General features: G+C 40.0%; 1 protein-coding gene and 1 pseudogene across 4 annotated transcripts in view; one reads left to right on the forward strand and one right to left on the reverse strand.

Moving 5' to 3' along the window:
• PTPN23 (protein tyrosine phosphatase non-receptor type 23) overlaps positions 1–19,756 on the forward strand; it is a 45,348-nt gene that overhangs the window by 455 nt on the left and 25,137 nt on the right. For all 4 annotated transcript variants that reach the window (XR_005218821.1, XM_037849774.1, XM_037849791.1 and 1 more), the window contains exon 2: positions 16,440–16,514. Coding sequence is in view for 2 of the 4 variants with exons in the window: in XM_037849774.1 (XP_037705702.1) it covers positions 16,440–16,514 (75 nt within the window). In the remaining 2 variants the exon portion in view is untranslated. The remainder of the gene's footprint in view (positions 1–16,439; positions 16,515–19,756) is intronic.
• LOC119510157 lies at positions 1,497–5,907 on the reverse strand (annotated as a pseudogene).

The following is a 19,756-nucleotide window of genomic DNA, read 5'->3' on the forward strand; positions in this document are numbered from 1 at the left end:
GGCCCCGCGGGCGGCAGCACTGACCGTCCGGGTGGAAAAGCTGTTTCGGTCCCTCGAAACGCTGTCAGTCTACAACCATCCAGACTGGGATGGACGCTGAGGACGGTTCAGGATGATGTTAAGACGGGAGCCCAGGTGACCTCGCACCCCAGAGAGAAGCCTGGCCCTTGCGTTAGGGTCTCTCTGTCACAGTACAATTCTGTATAGTCTCCTAAAAAGAATGCTGTTCTGAAGCCCCTTTGGACCAAAAAATACAATTCCATGTTTTTTGGGGGGAGAATTATTTATTTATTTATTTTGTAACTTCCCGGAGGGCATAAACAGAGTTGTAACTCCCATAGAGACCTTAACCTATCGTGTCGACATGTCTTCAGTTGGACAGACCAGACATGTCTAGTGTTGATTGAGGCGGGAGATCTCTCTGAACGAATCAGGCAAGGCTGGTACAAAGAAGGGCCAGGTTACGGTGATTAGGCATCAAGTGCCCCAGGAAGGGTAGAACTGAGGGCCAGAGCAGAATTAAAAAGGAACCACCTGGAGGGTGTTGCAGGTGGGCAGCCTTCTGGTTTTAGCACAGCAGCTGCCAAAGTAAGCCCCAGACAATATAAATGGTGTACCACTCAGCAAGGTGTTTATGAAAAGAAGGACAAAGAAAACGTGTTAGACGGTAGTTTACCAAGAAGCTATCTCCCTTCCTCTCTTCACATTGCTGCTGCCTTAGTTCAGACACTTAAGAATTTGTTTGTATTCCTTTGAGCCATCGGTTCAGCCTCTTTGGACCTGTTTCCTCATCTGTAAAACCAGGAATTTAGACTAATTGGTCTAAAACTCCAGAATTTTGTTGCCTTTTCCCCAGACTTTGGTCTCTTCTTCATCTACTCTTTCATACCAGTATAAATAGATGAATTTTTCTAAAACACAAGACTCCTCTGTTTTCTATTTGTACAGAATAAAAGCTAGTATCCTTAGTTTGCCATTCAGAGTTCTCCCTGATCTGGCCCAGTTCCTTCAGCATTTATTGAGGCCCTACTGTGTGCTTCTGATACAGATATCTGGGATAAAGGTCTCTCATATTCTGTTCACAGTCAGCCACTTGCTGTTCCCAATACTCTGTGCCTTTTGTCATGGACTATCTACTGCCTAGAAGAGCTCTCTTCTTTTCCCTATCAATGCTCTGTGCCTTTTGTCATGGACTATCTGCTGCCTAGAAGAGCTCTCTTCTTTTCCCTGTGGGATGGGAATGGGGCCCTTGTTTAATCTCTGCATATTGGTTCTGCCCATGTTTCATGGTTCAGTTTAAGCTCAGTCTCTTTCACAAAGAGAAGAGACTTAATCCTTTCATCTAGCTTAATCTCTCCAAACTTCTCTGAATTCCTCCAGCTCTTCATTCTTTTCCTGGTGATAGTTGTGTGTGCTGTTTTGTGTGTGTGTGTGTGTGTGGTGTTTCCAAAATGTTGATTAGGATGGTGTCCCACTCATCTTGCTTCAGGGTGCTTTTAGTGCTGCTTCCTTCTGAAGAAGTATCCTTCTGTAAGCCTTGCTTTTCCTCCAGTAGGCTGGCAGAGGACAGTGCAACAGCCAACGTACAAAATTACTGTTTGTACATGGCTAAGACCATGGTGATTTTATAGCATCCTGGGCATTTCACATCCATAAAGTAGGAATTGGGGCTCTGCACCAGGTGCTACTTCATGTGTTTCCTCTTTTCTGGAGAGAGATGAGGGAGATCCTTTGCGAGAGGTGTGTTCTTGTGGGGAGTTTATCACCACTGGCAAAGTATATGTGCTATTTTGTTTGTTTTGTTTTTAGCATACTAAATATATTTTTGTGCATTAATTAGTTGAAAATTAGTAATGTGCATTGACCAAAACATTTGATTAACAAGACCATAAAGGATAACTAAGGATAACTGCGAGTTTTCTTTAATATAATTGTTTCACAGCATTGCTTCCTTTTCTACTGTATAGGGAATATAGATTACATACTCTAGAAATTAGAACAATATATATGCAGTACAATCATTAAACTATATAGCACTTTAAAAACTTTTTTTTAAATTTTTTAATGTAATTTTGTTGGAATATTTTCGTATACCATACAATCATCCAAAGTGTAAATGTGTTCACAGTTTCATCATACAGTTGCACGTTCAACACCACAATTTTTTAACATTTTCATTACTCCAAAAAATAAAAATAAAAGTAAACGAGAGCACTCAAAGCATCCCATACCCCTCCACCCCCTCATTTACTTTAAAAAAATTTTTTTTCATTGAAATATATTCACATATCATACAATCATCCAAAGTATAAAACAGTCGTTCAGAGTATCTTCATATAATTTTGCATTCATCACCACAGTCAATTTTTGAACATTTTCATTACTTCAAAAAATAAAAATAAGAATAAAAATAAAAGTAAAAAGAACAGGCGTAACATCCCATACCACTGTCTTTCATATTATCATTTTCTTTTTGTCCCCATTTTTCTACTCATTTGTCCATACATTGGGTAAAGGGAGTGTGAGCCATAAGGTTTTCACAATCACACAGTCACACCATATAAGCTATATAGTTATATTATTGCCTTCAAGAATCAAGGATACTGGATTGCAGTTCAACAATTTCAGATATTTCCTTCTAACAAATCTGATAAACTAAAAACTAAAAAGGGATAGCTATATATAAGAGTTATCTCCAGAGAAATAATGACGCAAAAATAAAAAAAATAAAAAAAACAAGTAACAAAAAAAGAGTTATCCCCAGAATGATCTCTCAACTCTATTTGAAATCTCTCATTCAACTGAAGCTTTATTTTGTTTCAATTCTCTTCTCCCTTTTGATCCAGAAGGCTTTCTCAATCACATATGCAGGATTCTGGCTCATTCCCGGGCGTCACGTTCCACATTGTTGAGGGAGATTTATACCCCTGGGAGTCATGTCCCACGTAGAAAGGAGGGCAGTGAGTTTACCTGCTGAGCTGGCTTAGAGAGAGGCCACATCTAAGCAACAAAAGAGGCCCCTTGGGGGTGACTCTTAGGCATAATTATGAGTAGGCTTAGCCTCTCCTTTGTAGTAGTGAGCTTTATAAGGGCAAGCCCCAAGATCAAGGGCTTGGCCCACCAAGCTGGTGGTCCCCAGTGCTTGGGAGAGTATCAGAAATTCCCCAGCTGGGGAAGTTCATCATTTCCACATTCTTCCACAGTCCCTCAAGGGGGCCCTGCAAATACTTCTTATTCTCTGCCCAAATTACACTGGGCTGTATTGGGGCTCCATGCTAACCCGCACAAATAATAAGGTCTCACTCTCTTGTTAAAGTTCTGTGTAATAATGACATTTGAGCAAATTGACCATACAAGTGAAATCAGAGTATGCTACAGAAAATACAGATTTTGCACCATATAACCATCTCTTTCTTTGGTCCCATACAGAAACCAAAGTTCTAAAACATGGTTAATATCATCCTCTACCCTTTAGTCTGATCTACCCCAATCTCAACCAAATCCATTTTGTTCATATCTCCAGTCGAGGTCTGATCTCCTTTTCAGCCTTGTTAACAATTGATTCATGAGGCAATGCCAGCACTCAGCTGCCAAACCCTGGCCCCAGGTTCCACCTGATACCTGAAGCTCTAAGGACCGACCATGTCACACACAAACAGCTCAGAATCTCAAAATTTAGAAATAACTATTACAACTCATGAATAATTGTGACTGTTGTAGGAGGTTACAATCTAGAAACCTTTACATAAGACTTCCCCTGATAACCCATGCTCCCAGATTCAATTCTCAGAGTTTACACATTGTTATTAGTCCATATTAGTGAGGCATTTTAATGTTTGTCTTTTCATTTCTGGTTTATTTCACTCAACCTACTGTCCTCACAGTCGATTCACTTTGTTGCATGCCACATGACTTCATTCTTTCTTGCTGCTCCCTCATACAAAAACATTCTTTTATTTGTACATTTAATCACACACATTGACCACTCTAATTTTCACTAAGTTATACAGTCCCAGTCTTGATCTATCTTTCCTTCCGGTGTCATACAGACCCCTAACCTTTCTCTTTCAACTGTATTCACAGTCACTTTTTTCAGTGTACTTACAATATTCTGCTACCATCACACAGTATTGTGCTACCCATTTCTAGAGCTATACAGTCAATCCTCCAAAACATTCTATACTCCTTCAACATCAAATGCCTCATCTCTGCCTTCTTTCTATCTCCTGTTATCTTCATTTCTCCGTTCTTCTCCAAAGAAGATACCTTCTCTCTCCTGTCTTTTCCTATCTGTCTATAGCACTCCCTTTAGTATTTCCTGTAGAGGAGGTCTCCTGTTCACGAACTCTCTCAGTGTCTGTTTATCTGTAAATATTTTAAGCTATCCCTCATTTTTTAAAATGTAATTTTATTGACATATATTCACATACCATTCAATCATCCAAAGTGTACAATTGTTCAGTTTCATCATATAGTTGTGCATTCAATACCACAATCAAGTTTTGCACATTTTCATCACTCCAAAAAATAAAAATAAAAAAATGGAAATAAAAATAAAAGTGAAAGAGAACACTTGAAGTATCCCATACCTCTCCTCCCCCCTCATTTTCTTTTTTTTTAAATTGAAATATATTCACATACCATACAATCATCCAGAATGTAAAACAGTTATTCGTAGTGTCATCATATAATTGTGCATTCTTCACCACAGTCAATTTTTGAACATTTTCATTACTCCAAAAAATAAAAATAAGAATAAAAATAAAAGTTGAAAGAACACTCAAAATGTTCCACATCTCCCTTCTTCATATTATTCATATACTTTTTGTCCCCATTTTTTCTACTCATGTGTCTATATGCATGAATTCATGAGTTCATGTGAGCCATAACTGTCACATGATATAACCTATATAGTTATACTGTAGCTTTCAAGAATCAAGGATACTGGATTGCAATTTAACAATTTAGATATTTCCTTCTAACTACTCTAGTAAACTAAAAACTTAACAGGGATATCCATGTAAACACATAAGAGTCACCTCCAGAATGACCTCTTGACTCCATTTGAAATCTCTCAGCCATTGAAACTTTGTTTAAATTTTCCTCCCCGTTTTGGTCCAAAAGGCTTTCTCAATCACATAATGAAGGGTCCAGGCTCATTCCTGGGAGTCATGTTCCACATTGCCAGGCAGAATTATACCCCTGGGAGTCATGTCCTACATAGGGGGAGGGCAGTGAGTCCACCTGCCGAGTTGACTTAGAGGGAGGCCACATCTGAGCAACAATAGAGGACCTCTTGGGGTGACTCCTAGGTACAATTATGAGTAGGATTAGCCTTTCCTTTGTATTATCAAGCTTTGTAAGGGCAAGCTCCAAGATAGAGGGTTCAGCCCACCAAGCTGGTGGTTCCCAGTGCTTGTGAGAATATCAGGAATTCCCCAGCTGGGGAAGTTTAATATTTCCATATTTTTCCACAGTCCCTCAAGGGGGCTTTGTAAATACTTTTTATTCTCTGCCCAGATTACTCTGGGTTGTATTGGGGCTTCATGCTAACCTGTACAAACAACAAGGTTGCCCTCCCTATTCAAGGTTTCATGCAATCATGGCATTTGTATAAACTGACCATACAAGTCAAATTGTATATTGTGCTACAGAAAAACACAGATTTCTCACCACATAACCATCTCTTCTCTTAGTCCCACACAGAAGTCAAAGTTCAAAACACAATTATTAACATCCTGTACCCTTTAGTTAGATCTACCCAAATCTCAACCCAAATCTCAAGTCCATTTTGTTCACACCTCCACTCGAAGTCTGATCTCCTTTTCAGCCTCCCTAGTAGTTGATTCATGAGGCAGTGCCAACACTCACAGCTGCCAAACCCTGGCCCTGAGTCCCAGGTGCCATACCCTCAAAGCTCCAGGGACTGACCCCATCATATGCAAACAAGCTCAGAATCTCAAAAATTTAGAAATAACCATTACAACTCATGAATAAATGTGACTGATGTAGGAGCTTACAGTCTAGGAACCTCCACACAAGACTTTCCCTTATAGTTCATGTTCTCAGATTCAATTCTCAGAGTTTACACACTGTTATTTGCCCATATTAGTGAGGCTTTATAATGTTTGTCCTTTCAATTTTGGTTTACTTCACTCAGCCTACTGTCCTCACAGTCCTTTCACCTTGCTGCGTGCCGCACAACTTCATTCCTTCTTGCTGCTCCTTCATGCAAAAACATTCTTATATTTGTACATTTAATCACACACATTGACCACTCTAAGTTTCACTAAGTTATACAGTCCCAGTCTTTATCTGTCTTTCCTTCTGGTGTCATGCAGACCCCTAACCTTCCTTTCTCAACCATATTCCCAGTCATCTTTTTTCAGTATACTTACAATATTCTACCATCATACAGTACTGTGCTTTCCATTTCTAGATCTACACAGTCAGTCCTCTAGAACGTTCTGTACTCCTTCAACACCAAATGCCTGATCGTTACCGTCTTTCTATCCTCTGATATCTTCATTTCTCCACTCTTCTCCAAACCTCTCTCTCCTGTCTTTTCCTATCTCTCTATAGGACTCCTTTGGTATTTCCTGTAGAGGAGGTCTGTTCACAAAGTCTCTCAGTGTCTATCTGTAAATATTTTAAACTCTCCCTCATTTTTGAAGGATGGTTTTGCCGGATATAGGATTCTTGGTTGGCAGTTTTTCTCTTTCAGTATCTCAAATATATCATACCACTGCCTTCTCACCTCCCTGGTTTCTGCTGAGAGATCCGCACTTAGCCTTATCAAACTTCTCGTGTATGTGATGGATTGCTTTTTTTCTTGCTGCTTTCAGAATTTTCTCTTTGTCTTTGACATTTGAAAATCTGATTAGTAAGTGTCTTGGAGTAGATCCATTTGGATCAATTCTGTTTGGGGTACACTGTGCTTCTTGGACCTGTAATTTTATGTCTTTCATAAGAGTTGGAAAATTTTCATTGATTATTTCCTATTCTTTCTGCCACTTTTCCCTTCTGTTCTCCTCCTGGGACACCTATAACACATATATTTGTGCGCTTCATGTTGTCTTTCAGTTCCCTGGGACCCTGTTCATATTTTCCATTCTTTTCCCTGTTTGTTTGTGTGCAGGATTTCAGATGTTCTGTCCTCCATCTCACTGAGCCTTTCTTCTGCCTCTCCAAGTCTGCTGTTGTTTGTCTCCATTGTTTTTCATCCCTTCTATTGTGCCTTTTTTTCCCATAAGTTTTTGTTTTTTCATGCTTACAAATTCTTTCTTATGATCACCCAGTGTCTTCTTTATATCCTTTATCTCTTTGGTCGCATTCTCTCTCACCTCATTGATTTGATTTAAAAGATTTGTTTGAACATCTTTAATTAGTTGTTTCAATCCTGAATCTCAGTTGAAATGCTAGTTTCTTACTTTGGACCATATCTTCCTGTTTCCTGATGTGGCGCCGTGATTTTTTGCTGGTGTCTCAACATCTGACGTTCTTGGTTGGTTTATTCTGGGGGTTGTTTTCTCTCTTTTGCCTAAGGTTTTCTTGTTGGTTGACTTTGATATCCATTTTTCTTTTTTTCTCTCCTGGCCAGTTGTCAGAACGGCTCTGCCCCCCAGTGATCTCCCCCAAATCAGGCACCCACTGTGGGCTGCCACAGGGATGGGAGGTAGACACTGGGTACCCAGCAAGTTCACTGTGTGGTAATACAAATCTGCTGGCTTCCAGTGGTGCTCTCTTTTCCACCAGCTAGCAAGACCTGGGTTTTTTTTTTGGGGGGGGGGGGCTTGCTTTAACAGTTGGGTCTTCCCTATTTCTCAGCCAAAACAGGGCAGGGATTCTGTACAGGGTGTGTAGACCAGCTCCTGTGTTCCAAAGAAAGGTTCCTTGCACTTTCCGTACTGTCCAGCAGATGGCGCTGTTTGGTAACTTACTCATTCTCAGAGGCTGCTCTGCCTTGAGCACCGCGGCTGGCTGCTGCTTCCCTCAAAGGTTGGGGGAAGGGCTTTCAGAACCATGGCTGGAAATGTGTCTCTGGCCATGTTTTCTCAGCCTCTTTGTCCCTTACTGATTTGGGCCTTGAAATGTCCTCCCCTGTCCACTGGGTCTTCGAAGAGTGATGGTATTTTTCACTGCTGAGATTTTAAAATCTGTGTCCCTGGTGAGAGGGTTCTGGTCTGCTGTTTCTGCGCCTTTCCTGCTAGGAGACCAAGTGAGGGGGAGGGGAGAGGACCGGCTGATCTGCAATGGAAAATTCCTACCTGAGATTTCTTCTCTTTCTTCAGTTCAGCATTTGTAGGTTTCTCCAGTCTGTAGCCTCCTCCAGAGTTTCAGACACTTGAGGATTGTCCTTTTTTTCATTGAATCTCTGGAGAGAAGTTTTCAGTAGCTGTTTATGTTGCTATGTTGATGATGTCACACTTTAAAAACTTTTTGACACATGAACACACTCATTTAGCACCTCAGCTTTCTAAAGGAAGCAACATGTAAGCCTATGTAAAGTACACACACCAAATGATTATCTAACCCACAAAACACCCAAAGAATATTTTCTCGCCACCATTTCTTTCAAAAACATGAAAATGCTTGCTTTCTTTTCTTTCTAAGTCATGACTGGGGGAAAAGAAAAGAGTTCCTTTTCTGAAATTCAGACATGTTTCAAAGTGCACTGCCATTTTCTTAAGGAAACATTAAAGCCTCTGCTGGCTTTTGGATGCTGGGAACATAGCTTGCCACATATTCTTTTTGTCCCATTGCAAGGCAGTGTGGTATAATAGAATAAGCATAGAGTTTGGAGTCAGAGAGACCTGGGAGACTTCTGGCTTCCAGCATTTGCTATGTGACCCTAGGTTGTCTACTTAAACACTTTGAACATAAATTTGGAACTGAGGGGTAGAATTTAATTCAGGATACTAGGGTAAAAAAATGATTCTGTTGAGATAATCTGTGGAGCACTATACTGAGTAATGGCAATACAGAGAAATCCTCTTTTTTTCCCCCAAGGAATTCATACTCTAGACGAGGAAATTTTAAAATTAGAATGGTGAGATTAGTGGAAGAGTAGAAATCTGTGCTGTGCACTGAAAAGCCAGCCAAAGGAGGGGCCATCAGGAAGGGTTTGCCAATGAGGTGGGTATGGAAGGATGAATAGGAGTTTTCAGACAGTCAAAAGGTATCTTTCTTCATAAGGGCTGGGGCTTTGACAGAACCCTTCCTCTTGGTCATTATTGGTTTTTACTCCCAGTTGACATGCTTTCCCTTATGGAATAATGTGAAATAAGAACCAGGAGAAAAGCAAGCTGGTTTTGAACAGCAGTGCCAAGTTTTGGGTTAAAATACCTGGATCCACCTGAATTTTTAGTGTGCTGCTGGCCCTACACCTTACCTATGCTTCAGAGCCCAGAGGAGGATGACTCTTATACTCTTCATCAGTGAGTGATTTCACCCCATGTCTTAGTGTTTGAAGTTCTTTCTTCTTCCCATTCCAAACATCTGCCCTCAACCAAATGCACTGGAGCTCAAGTTTGACTGAGCTGTTGCATCCATCCCTGATTCATTCCTTGAACAACAAATAGTGCCTGTTTGTGCCAGCCCTGGGAATACAGTGGTGATAAAATTCCCTGCCTTCACAGAGCTTACTGTCTCATTGTCCTCAAGGGCAGATGTACTGTGGTAGCTGGCTTGCGCAGGGTGGCAGTGGAGCCCACCAAGTGGGCTCTCAGCTTCTCCCCTCCCCAGTCTGGCTGGACTGGTCTCTCTAAATATCCATTTTCTCACCAGGCTCCTCTAGAGAAACTGCTGCTGTTCAAGGCTTGCCACCAGCTCCTTCAGCCTGCCTTTAATCTCACTCCCCTCAATTCTCCCTTATGGAACTTTCAGCTCCCTTTCTTCCACATCTGGTCATTGCCCCTGCTCTGGCCCTTTCTGGGATGCTCTCCCTCCTGTTTATCACCCAGGTTGAATTCTACCTCCTAAGGGCCCCTTCAGCTGCCTTGGCAATGGTACTACCCTCCTCTGAATTCACAGGTCTTACCACCCCTATCACTCAGTTGACCTGCACCACAGAGTGCACATTTTTCTAACTGCGCATCTTATTCACATCTAGGTAGAGCCTGACTTTTTGTGTTTGTGGACTCTTTTGCCTTCCGGATTTCCAGGGACAGCTGATTCTTTTTTTTTTTTTTTAAGGCAATTTTATTGAAATGTATTCACACACCCTATAATCCATCCAAAGTATGCAATCAGTGACTCACAATCATCACATAGTTGTGAATTCATCACCACAATCAATTTTCAAACATTTTCATTACTCCAAAAAAAAAGAAATAACAATAAAAAAGAAAACCCCAAATATCTTATATCCCTTATCCTCCCCTATTATTATTTTTTTAACATTTTTATTCACACATCATCCATTCCACCAAGTATACAATCGTTGGCTCTTGGTATAATCACATAGTTATGCATTCACCACTACAGTTAATATGAGAACATTCCATTTCTTCCAAAGGAAAGACTCTCATACCCCTTATCTCCCCCTTTTATTGACATTTAGCTTTGGTATAGTGCCTTTGTTGCCATTAATGCAAGAATATTACAAGGTTGCTGTTAACTATAGACCTTAGTTTATATTGTTTTCTCCCATTTACCACCCTATTTTTAACACCTTGTAATAGTGACAAAGGTTTGTTCTAGTTTTCTAATATTTATACAATTAACCACCATCATTGGCCACTCTAGGTTTCACTAAGTTATACAGTCCCAGTTTTTATCCCGTAGCTTCCCCACTGGCGACATACATGACTCTAGCTTTCCTTTTTCAACCATACCCTCACTCAGCTTTGTTAATTACACTTATGGTATTGTGCTAACCTCACACAGTATTGTGCTATCCATTTCCAAACCTTTACAATTAACCTTATTGAATATTCTGTACTCCTTAAGCATCGATTGCCCAATCAACAGCTGATTCTTGTGAAGAACTTGTATGTGCATGCGTGCGTGCATGCGCGTGCGCACACGCGCACGCGCGCGCGCACACACACACACACACACACAGAAAGGGAAATGAGAGGACCAGAGATGTAAAAGGTCTCTGGGTACTCAGCAGTGAGATATGGGACATTGTTAGTTACCATCTTATCTCTAATCACCGATTTGTAGTCCACCCAGCAGGTCTGCCTGAATCTGTCTGTTCACTTGTGTTTCACAGCAGAATGGCTCTAGGCATAGATGACTCAGATTATCCAGTTCATTCTTCTCTTTGATCTCATACACCAAGGACCTAGATCCATTTCATTTAGGGTTTAAACCAGATTCTTTCCTTTACTCAGGAAGTAATAAATACTTGTGTGTAGGGAGTGCTTAACAAGTGTTGGTTGAATGTCCTAGTCTAGTTCTAGTCTAGAGGTGACTTGAGTCCTTCTCAGTTGTGTTGTTCAGTCAGGCTGAGGTGCCATTCAGAAGGGATGTGGGAGACAGGCCTTGAGTGTCATGTAGAGGTTAGATTAGGGGAGGAAGGGGGTCTATCCTTATCCCCTGTGCTCTTGGCCTGTGACTTGGATTCTGCTTGCTGACCTGGACCAAGAGGCAGAGATTTCCCTTGGGAATACTCCTTTCTCTGAAGAAAATTAACCTTATTTGAAATCCAGTAGCAGTGAATATGTTGTGTTAATTAACAATACTATACTTGGGACTCCATTATTTGTGAGTTTCTATGGAACAGCTTAAGGAATGCCATACATATCAGTTAATCCTGGAAGTAGAGAAGAAAGAAAATGTGTATGGTGAACAGAGATAGTGCTAGCATGTCTGGTGCCTTTTACTGCGTTTTCTTTTTGGCTTATTGCTTTAATTATCACTATGAAATTCCAAGATGTTATATCAAATTAAGAGCAAAAGATAGCCACCTCCACCTCCCAGGGCAGGTTGGGGGTGGGGAAGCACACAGAAGAATGAGCATATGCTGGTACAAGAGAAGGGTGAGACAGAGGGAATATCCCTGGTTAGGAGTTGGGAGATCTGACTTGGGGTCCCAGCATTGCCATTGCTCATCTCTGGTTTCCCGTTTCTCTATCTGTAAAATAATGGTAGGATGCAAAGTGGATGTTCCCAGTGATGTCATCTAGATACACAATTCTATGCCAGTTGTTGCTTAGTAAAAGTGCAGAGGTGCATCATGGGAATTGTAGGACATTGGATTTAGACCTTGGTTCATATCTCACCTTTTCCACCTAATAGCTGGGTGACCCTCAGCTGTCACAAATGATTACATAACTAATATGATCCTCAATCTTCACCTGTAAGATGGAGCTAATAATAATACCTCATAACTATTATTATTCATGTGCATTAATGTGCATGAGTCTCTAGTATAGGGAGCTGTTGTAAACAATGTTTTTAACTGAGCATCCTCTTTCCTTGTTTAGAAGATAAAGTCTTTATGATAGCACTGTGAGTTAGAGCAGATAATATTGACCTCATTTTACACATGATAAAACCAATCCCAGATCTCAGTTTACCCAGTGACATAGCCAGGACTTAAAACCCTATCTTTGTATTTCTCTCTGGAAATGGCCTTTCCATTCTCTTTTACTGTCTTTCACTTACAACTCTTTACTTTTTTTTGTATTGTCAACAGCTCTGGACATACTGTCATTTAACATAGACCTCTACATAGGTCTCCTTTTGCTCCCTTAGAAAAGAATTCCCACATGTTCCAAAGTGTGACTGGGCTCAGAGGTTCTCTCACTCCCTCCTATCCTTCAATGCCTGTTAGACCTGTGGTACTCTGGGATCCTGTCAGTACCTTCTGGTTTCTTACTCTTGGTCTATGGTGACAAAGGTCCAGGTTTGACTGCTGCTGGGCCTTTCTTAGGACCTGCATTTTCTCTGTTGAGAGCTTCAATCTCCTGACCAGACATCTGAGCTCTGCATAGTAGATAGATCATAGAGAGACTATGAAACTGTCCCTGTCCCTTACTCTAGGACCTTCACCCAGCCTCTTTTCCTCTGTTCAGTGGTGGAGTGGTCAATAGTCATAAAGGGTTTTGTCAGGGTTTAAGTATTCTGGCTGCTCTACCAACTCACTGGATGGTGGGGGATTTATTTTCCATGCCCATTTTTCAGAGTTGTTTGTGAGAATCATATTTAAAAAACAGAAACGAATTGGTCTAGTGTGTTAAGAACATGGTCTCTGGAGCCTAAATGTCTGATTTCAGTCAGGTGAAGCCTTGTTTCTAGGACTCCCACATGCCCCTATGATTTCTTTGGCCTCTATCCCAGGCTCCATTTCTATAACCCTTTTCTCTGGCTTAAGGTGGGCAAACAAAAACCCCTGACTAAAAGAACATGCTCCTATTTAGATAGTCAAGTTTTAAACCATAACCCAGGCCAGATTTTATATTTGTGTTTTGTGTGTGTATGCAAGGGGGGACAGGGATTGGAGTTGTCTGGAGTGGGATTGTTAACCAGGAGACCCATAAATGGGCTTCAGAGTATCCATGAGCCCCCTAAAAATTATGGGCAAATTTTTGTGTTTGTGCATAGTTGAATATTTCTAGGGATATTTTTTTCATAGCTTTATCATATTTTTAAAGAATCCGTGAAAGTCTAAGAACCACTGACCTAGCAGGAAGTGTTTTCAGGTACCATTTAACCCTTAGCAACTCCTAAAACATTTGTTTTCCAAATTTCAAACATACAGAAAAGTTGAAAGAATAATACATTAATCATCCAAATACCACCTCAATTTGACATTTACTTACATTTTACCAATATTTGCTTTATCCCCATGTATGATATATAAAGCTCCCTCAAGAACCCTTTGAAAGTAAGTTTCAGACCTCACTATGCTTTTCCCAGACACATTTCAGCATGTTTCCTAAGAGTAAGGACATTCTCCTACATAACCACAATATTATCACACCTAAGGAAATCTATAATAGTTCCCTATTATTTATATTTAAATTTAACCTATTATCCCCAAAACATTTTTTTTTCCAAACTCAGATCTAATCAGGGTTTCTGTGTTTTATTTGTTCTGTCTCTTTACTCTCCTTTAATATAGACTAGTCCTCTGCCTTTTTTTAATGACATTGAGTTTTTTTTAATTTCAGTTTTATTGAGATAATATTTACATCCTATACAATCATCCATGGTGTACAATCAGCTGTTCACAGTACCATCATATAGTTGTGCCTTCATCACCCCAATCCACTTTTGAACATTTTCTTTACACCAGAAAGAATAAGAATAAAAAACAAAAGTAAAAAAGAACACCCGAATCATCCCCTCCATCCCACCGCAATCTTCATTTAGTCCCTGTCCCCATTTTTCTACTCATCCATCCATACATTGGGTAAAGGGAGTGTGATCCACAAGGTTTTCACCATCACACTGTCCCCCCTTGTAAGCTACATTGCCATTCAGTTGTCTTCAAGAGTCAAGACCAGTGGGTTGGAGTTTCATAATTTCAGATATTTACTTCTAGCTATTCCAATTGACTAAAACCTAGAAAGGGATATCTAGGTAGTTCATAAGAATGCCCACTGAAGTGACTTCTCGACTCCATTTGAAATCTCTCAGGTGTTGAAACTTTGTTTCTTTCATTTTCCCCCTTTTGGTCAAGAAGATGTTTTCAGTCCCATGATGACACTGAGTTTTTGAAAAGACTGGGTTAGCTTTCTGGTAAAATGCCCCATGACCTAAATTTTCCTGTATCTCCTTCCATTATTACTTAATTTTTTCCTCAAAGGCTATGTTTGTTGATTATACAACACATTTATGGTCCCTACCATTCCTTGATGCACTCATTTTTGAAATGCACTAATTTTGATGACCCTGCAGTCAGACACATGATCTGATGGAGGTGTGTTCAGAATGGGGAGAGCAGCAGCCAGCCTTCAAGGGAGTGACATTTCAGCTGAATATTAACAGAGAAGAGAGCACAATCCTTGGATGAGCATTGAAACCCAAGAGCAGTCATTACAAAGTACTGTTGATTGGGTGACCCTGGGAGGTGTCAGAGGACAAACCTTGAAGGCTGTGGGAGGAGATTGTGAAGGACCATGAATTCTGTGTTAAGAAGGTTAGATTTGGTCCTGGAGACTTTGGGGGAGCCACTGTAGCACATTATTTTTAGATTACAATTTTTCTCTTTAGGGAAATTTTTCTCTTCATTTTCTATAATCTCAGTACCCCGAGATAAGCGTGTTTTGGTATATCCCCCTCCCCCGATCTGTGTGTGTGTGTGTGTGTGTGTGTGTGCGCGCATGAGAGAGGGAGAGAAAGAGAGAGAAATTTAAAGCTAGAAGTGACATCTGAGTTTTGTTAGAAAGAGTTCTGGCCACAGGGTAAGGGATGGATTTGAAGGGGTGGGTTGTCCTGGCCATGGTGACAGGAGGATGAAAAGAGAGCTCATGGACATAAAGGGCTTTCCAGTAGGAGAAGAGGGGTAAAAGTCAGAGGTTTGGGAAAGTGGCTGGATTGTCCTATAAATAGCCCAGCAGTACCCTCCCTTCTGCCTCTTCCTTCTCTCCCCTTGCTCACCAGAGAAGGTAGAAGCTGCCCTGTAGCCTTCCATATTCCCACATTGCTGATTCCATAGCCACGTGTCAGGGGTCCTGCAAAGGGACCCAAGGAAAGGTTGGTTGTGGTACAATGTGACATGGACAAAGCAGTCCTCCTTTTCTCAGCTTTTATCAGCCTCTTTCCCTCCACCTCACAAACCTTGGTTAGGGCCTTAAGAAACCTTGTTAAGATGGGCATCAGTGTCCTTAGTGTTGGTAGAACAAATGAATTGTCCCCCCATCCCCCATTGCTAACCAAGATACAAGGCAGTAGAAGTCTGCAACAGGGTTAGTTCATTCTCGCTGCCTGGTCTGTTGACCCTTTAGTTGAAACAGGGGCCCTTTGGTCCAGGCCTGTGCCTCCAGGCTGGTGAGTGTGTGCACTGTACAAGACAGTCAGCTCTTGAAGTGGTCAGTGAGGAAGGCTTTATACTCCTGCTCTTGTTTACTGCCTCTTGCCTGCATTTGCTGTTAGATTAAGGGTTTGGTTATGACTTCATAACACAGCAGGGCCACTAATTGTGGGAGGCTTGAGTTTGTGACCCTTTTTAGGATCATTGTTAGGATTCCATTTCAGGTAGCGGAGTTCTCTGGCTTCCTGGGTTGTCAGAGTCCTAGACTTTGTAGAGGGCTGAAGCATTGTTAGGATAGCCCAGGTGGTCATCTGGTCTTATTTTCCTTTTTGCTCGAAGGAGGAAACTCTGCTGGTCAGCATCTTGTTCCTTCCCAGTTACTGAAGCAGAATTCCCTGGTAGTCGAGAAAATGGGCTTGGGTTATCAGTCTGGACTCAATCCTCAGCCCTAATTGATGCTTGCCAAAGACACAGAGGACTCACTGGCTTATGGTCTTCTCTTTCTCTCTAGTTTGTGCTGAAGAATTATGGAGAGAACCCAGAAGCCTACAATGAGGAACTGAAGAAGCTGGAGTTGCTTAGACAGGTAACAGGATAGTATTTTTATGCAGGCACAAACAGTATTGGTTTGATAGAGAGGTAAAGAAATCACATAGAACTGTGTTCTTATTTTTATTTTTTTCTCTGCAAAAGCAATGAAATTAATGGTAGAAAAATACTAAAAAGCAAAAAAAAAAAAAAAAAAAAAAAAAAAAAAACAGAAGAAACACCCCACAAAACTCCAGCAAAATCAGTCACCAGGCTGATTTTGCTCTTATCTCCAGAGAGATAAGAGCAAAAAACCCTTATGTATCTCCAGAGAGATAAGAGCAAAAAACCCTTTCACAATTTTTGTGTGTGTGTATATATATACACCTATATGTGTGTGTGTGTGTGTATATATATATAAGGGATGTGTGTGTGTGTGTATATATATATATGTAGAAAACCAAAATAGAATCATACTTGTACTGCTTTGTGGCCTGCTTTTTTTTTTTTTGCTTAACAACATATTGTGAATGTTTCTGTATCAGTGAACATACAACATTATTTTAAAAATAATCATTATATTCTGTAATTTAATTAGTCTTGGAGGACATAAGGTTATTTCAAAAAAATGCTGTCATAAGTACATGTACATGCATATTTGAGCATTTATAGGGTTGTTTCTGTAGGACTTAGTGGGTGAACAGGGACATCCCCCAGCAGGGCGTACACCTGCGCCTACCTCTGGCCATCTGATAAGTGAAAGGGTATTTAATTTCAATTTTCAGTTATATTTGGTTAATAGTAAGGTTGTACAATTGTTAATGTGTTTGTTACATGTCTTCTTTTATGGATAATCAGTGTCCTTTGTGCATTTTTCTATTAGGGTGTTGAATTTTTTTCTTATTTATAAGAATAATGATGCTCTTTTGTCATATATCATTCAGATCATATATGATATTTAGTTCTTTTTCTCAGTTCCTTGCTTTGTTGTGTTTTTAATACAAATTACAAAAAATTATTTTAAATGTTTATAAATCAGGTCCATTCCATCTTTTCCTTTATCTGCTTTTGATATGCTCTTTAAAAACCTTCCTTACCCAAATAAAATGTAAACAAGTCATTGCTTTTCTTCCTCTAGTACTTGTATGGTTTTGTTTTTTTTACTTAAGTCTTTATATGGTATTTATTTAAGTACAGTCTTAATCTGCGGATCTGATGTGCAGATTCCATAGTTGTGATTTCATTTACTTGCTAACATGTATTTGTAAGTCCAAAATCAAGACTTGGGTTGCTTTCGGGGTTACTCCAGACATGCACAGAGTGGTAAAAAATTTGAGTCACCTAATGTGCACATTCCTAGCTGAGGTTGAACAAGATGATGCTCTCCCTTCTTCTTTCAGCTCTCATACTATAAAGAAGTGTCCTTTTTGTGATGTATTTTATGCCATGCTTTTTCATCTTTGTGCCTTTTGTTAGGATTTTGCTGTTTATAATGGTCCCAAAGCATAGTGCTGAGGTGCTGTCTAATGTTCCTAAGCACTGGAGGGCTGTGATGGGCCTTCCAAACTCCTGCCTTAGAAAAGCCCTGTTCAGGTATAAGGTATAGTGCTGTTGGCTGTGAGTCAGTGTTAACGAATCAACAATATATATTAAATAAAGTGCCGTTAGAAACACATAAAACAAGGTTATATATTGATTGGTTGACAAAAATACGGTGACCAGAGACTGTCAGGAACCTAACATAACTACCATGGATAACAGAATTGACTGTATTTGATATGTGACGGAAGGTTCGGACTTAACTTTTTCTCCTGTTTTGAAGTTCTTTCATATGCTGGATTCTTATATGCACTTTGGGTCCATTTCTGGATTTGCTGTTCTCTTCCACCATCTATCTTTCTCTGTGTGTCCATGTTTTTAAACCATTGTATCTGTTTACACATTTTTCTATCTGATAAAACTAATTCCTGTTAATAGCTTTTCTTTTATAAGCTTTCCATGTCTATTCTTACATGAATAGTCCTCAAATCAACTTAGAGTCTTTTTGTCTAGTTCCCCAAAATAGTGTTGGGAATTTTGTGATTTAAATGTACAGATTAATTCGACAGAATTAACAATTTTATGAGGTACTTTCCTCTCTGGAAACAGGTTATTTATTCCTGTCTTCAGATTATTTTTTTCTGACTCAGTAAAGTTCTTTAGTTGTCTTCATGTAGGTTGTGCATGTATCTTGTTAAATTCATTTCTAGATATTTTATATTTTTTGTTGCTGTTACCATTGTATTTTCCACCTTTTATAGTTGGTGTAGAAAAAAGCAACTAAGAGATTTATTTTGTTAATTCCCTTATACTTTCTATAGCATTTCAGCTCATTTTCTTGGGTTTTCTAAGTAGACAGTCATATCATATACATGTGATAGTTTTGCTTTCTTCTTTGAACAGTTGTACTCCTATTTTTTCTTTTTTTGCAATTGGCAAACACAGAAACTGTTAGGTTTACATGTGTGTATAACTGAGCATGTTTATCTTTGTTTCTGGTATCTGATGTGTCAGCACTGAATACGGTACTGGCTGTTGTGCTGGTTTGAAGTGGTTTGTTTTGGCCTTTGCAGGGCACAGTGGTAGTGGGGCACAGCCGCCTCTCAAAGGCTCTATTAGCAGGATGGTCTGCACAGTCACTCTCCTTGTATTCCTGTGAATTAATAGATTATAAAACTTGTAAGAAAAACTTGGAAAAAAGAGAAGTATAAAGAACACAATAATCAAAAAAGAGAAGTATAAAGAACACAATAATCATGCCTAGAAACAGCCACTGTGATAATACACATTAATTTTTCTATTTAAAAAGTCAGAAGTTAAATGACACTGCCAAAGAACTGTTAGGCTAAACCCATGTACTTGATAAAACGTTGGGTTAATGTGGAAACACAGGTATGCAAATCAGACCTAAAAACGTTGATGTAGGCCCAATTTTCTGGCAAGAAACTATTCTCTGCTGCCTAAGAGCATCGTCACAGAGTTGGCAGCAGTGCTATAAAGGCTGGGTGCCAACTTGCTTATTTCACTTTTGAAAAATTTGAGGCAAAGTTCGAACAGCGGCAGGCAGCAGCTGATTAGGGGAGCCGCATGTAAGTCCATTGCAGAGCCTCTGGATGGATTTATTATCCGTTCGTTTCTGGATTTGGTTGAAGTTACCAGTCTTTGCTGATACTAACTTCTGAAGAGCTGTCATAGAAAATGTTATCACTTGGTAACTGTGATGGTTAGGTTCATGTGTCAACTTGGCCAGGTGACCCAGCT

This window comes from Choloepus didactylus, chromosome 1 (genome assembly GCF_015220235.1).
Source record: "Choloepus didactylus isolate mChoDid1 chromosome 1, mChoDid1.pri, whole genome shotgun sequence".
NCBI lineage: Eukaryota > Metazoa > Chordata > Mammalia > Pilosa > Megalonychidae > Choloepus > Choloepus didactylus.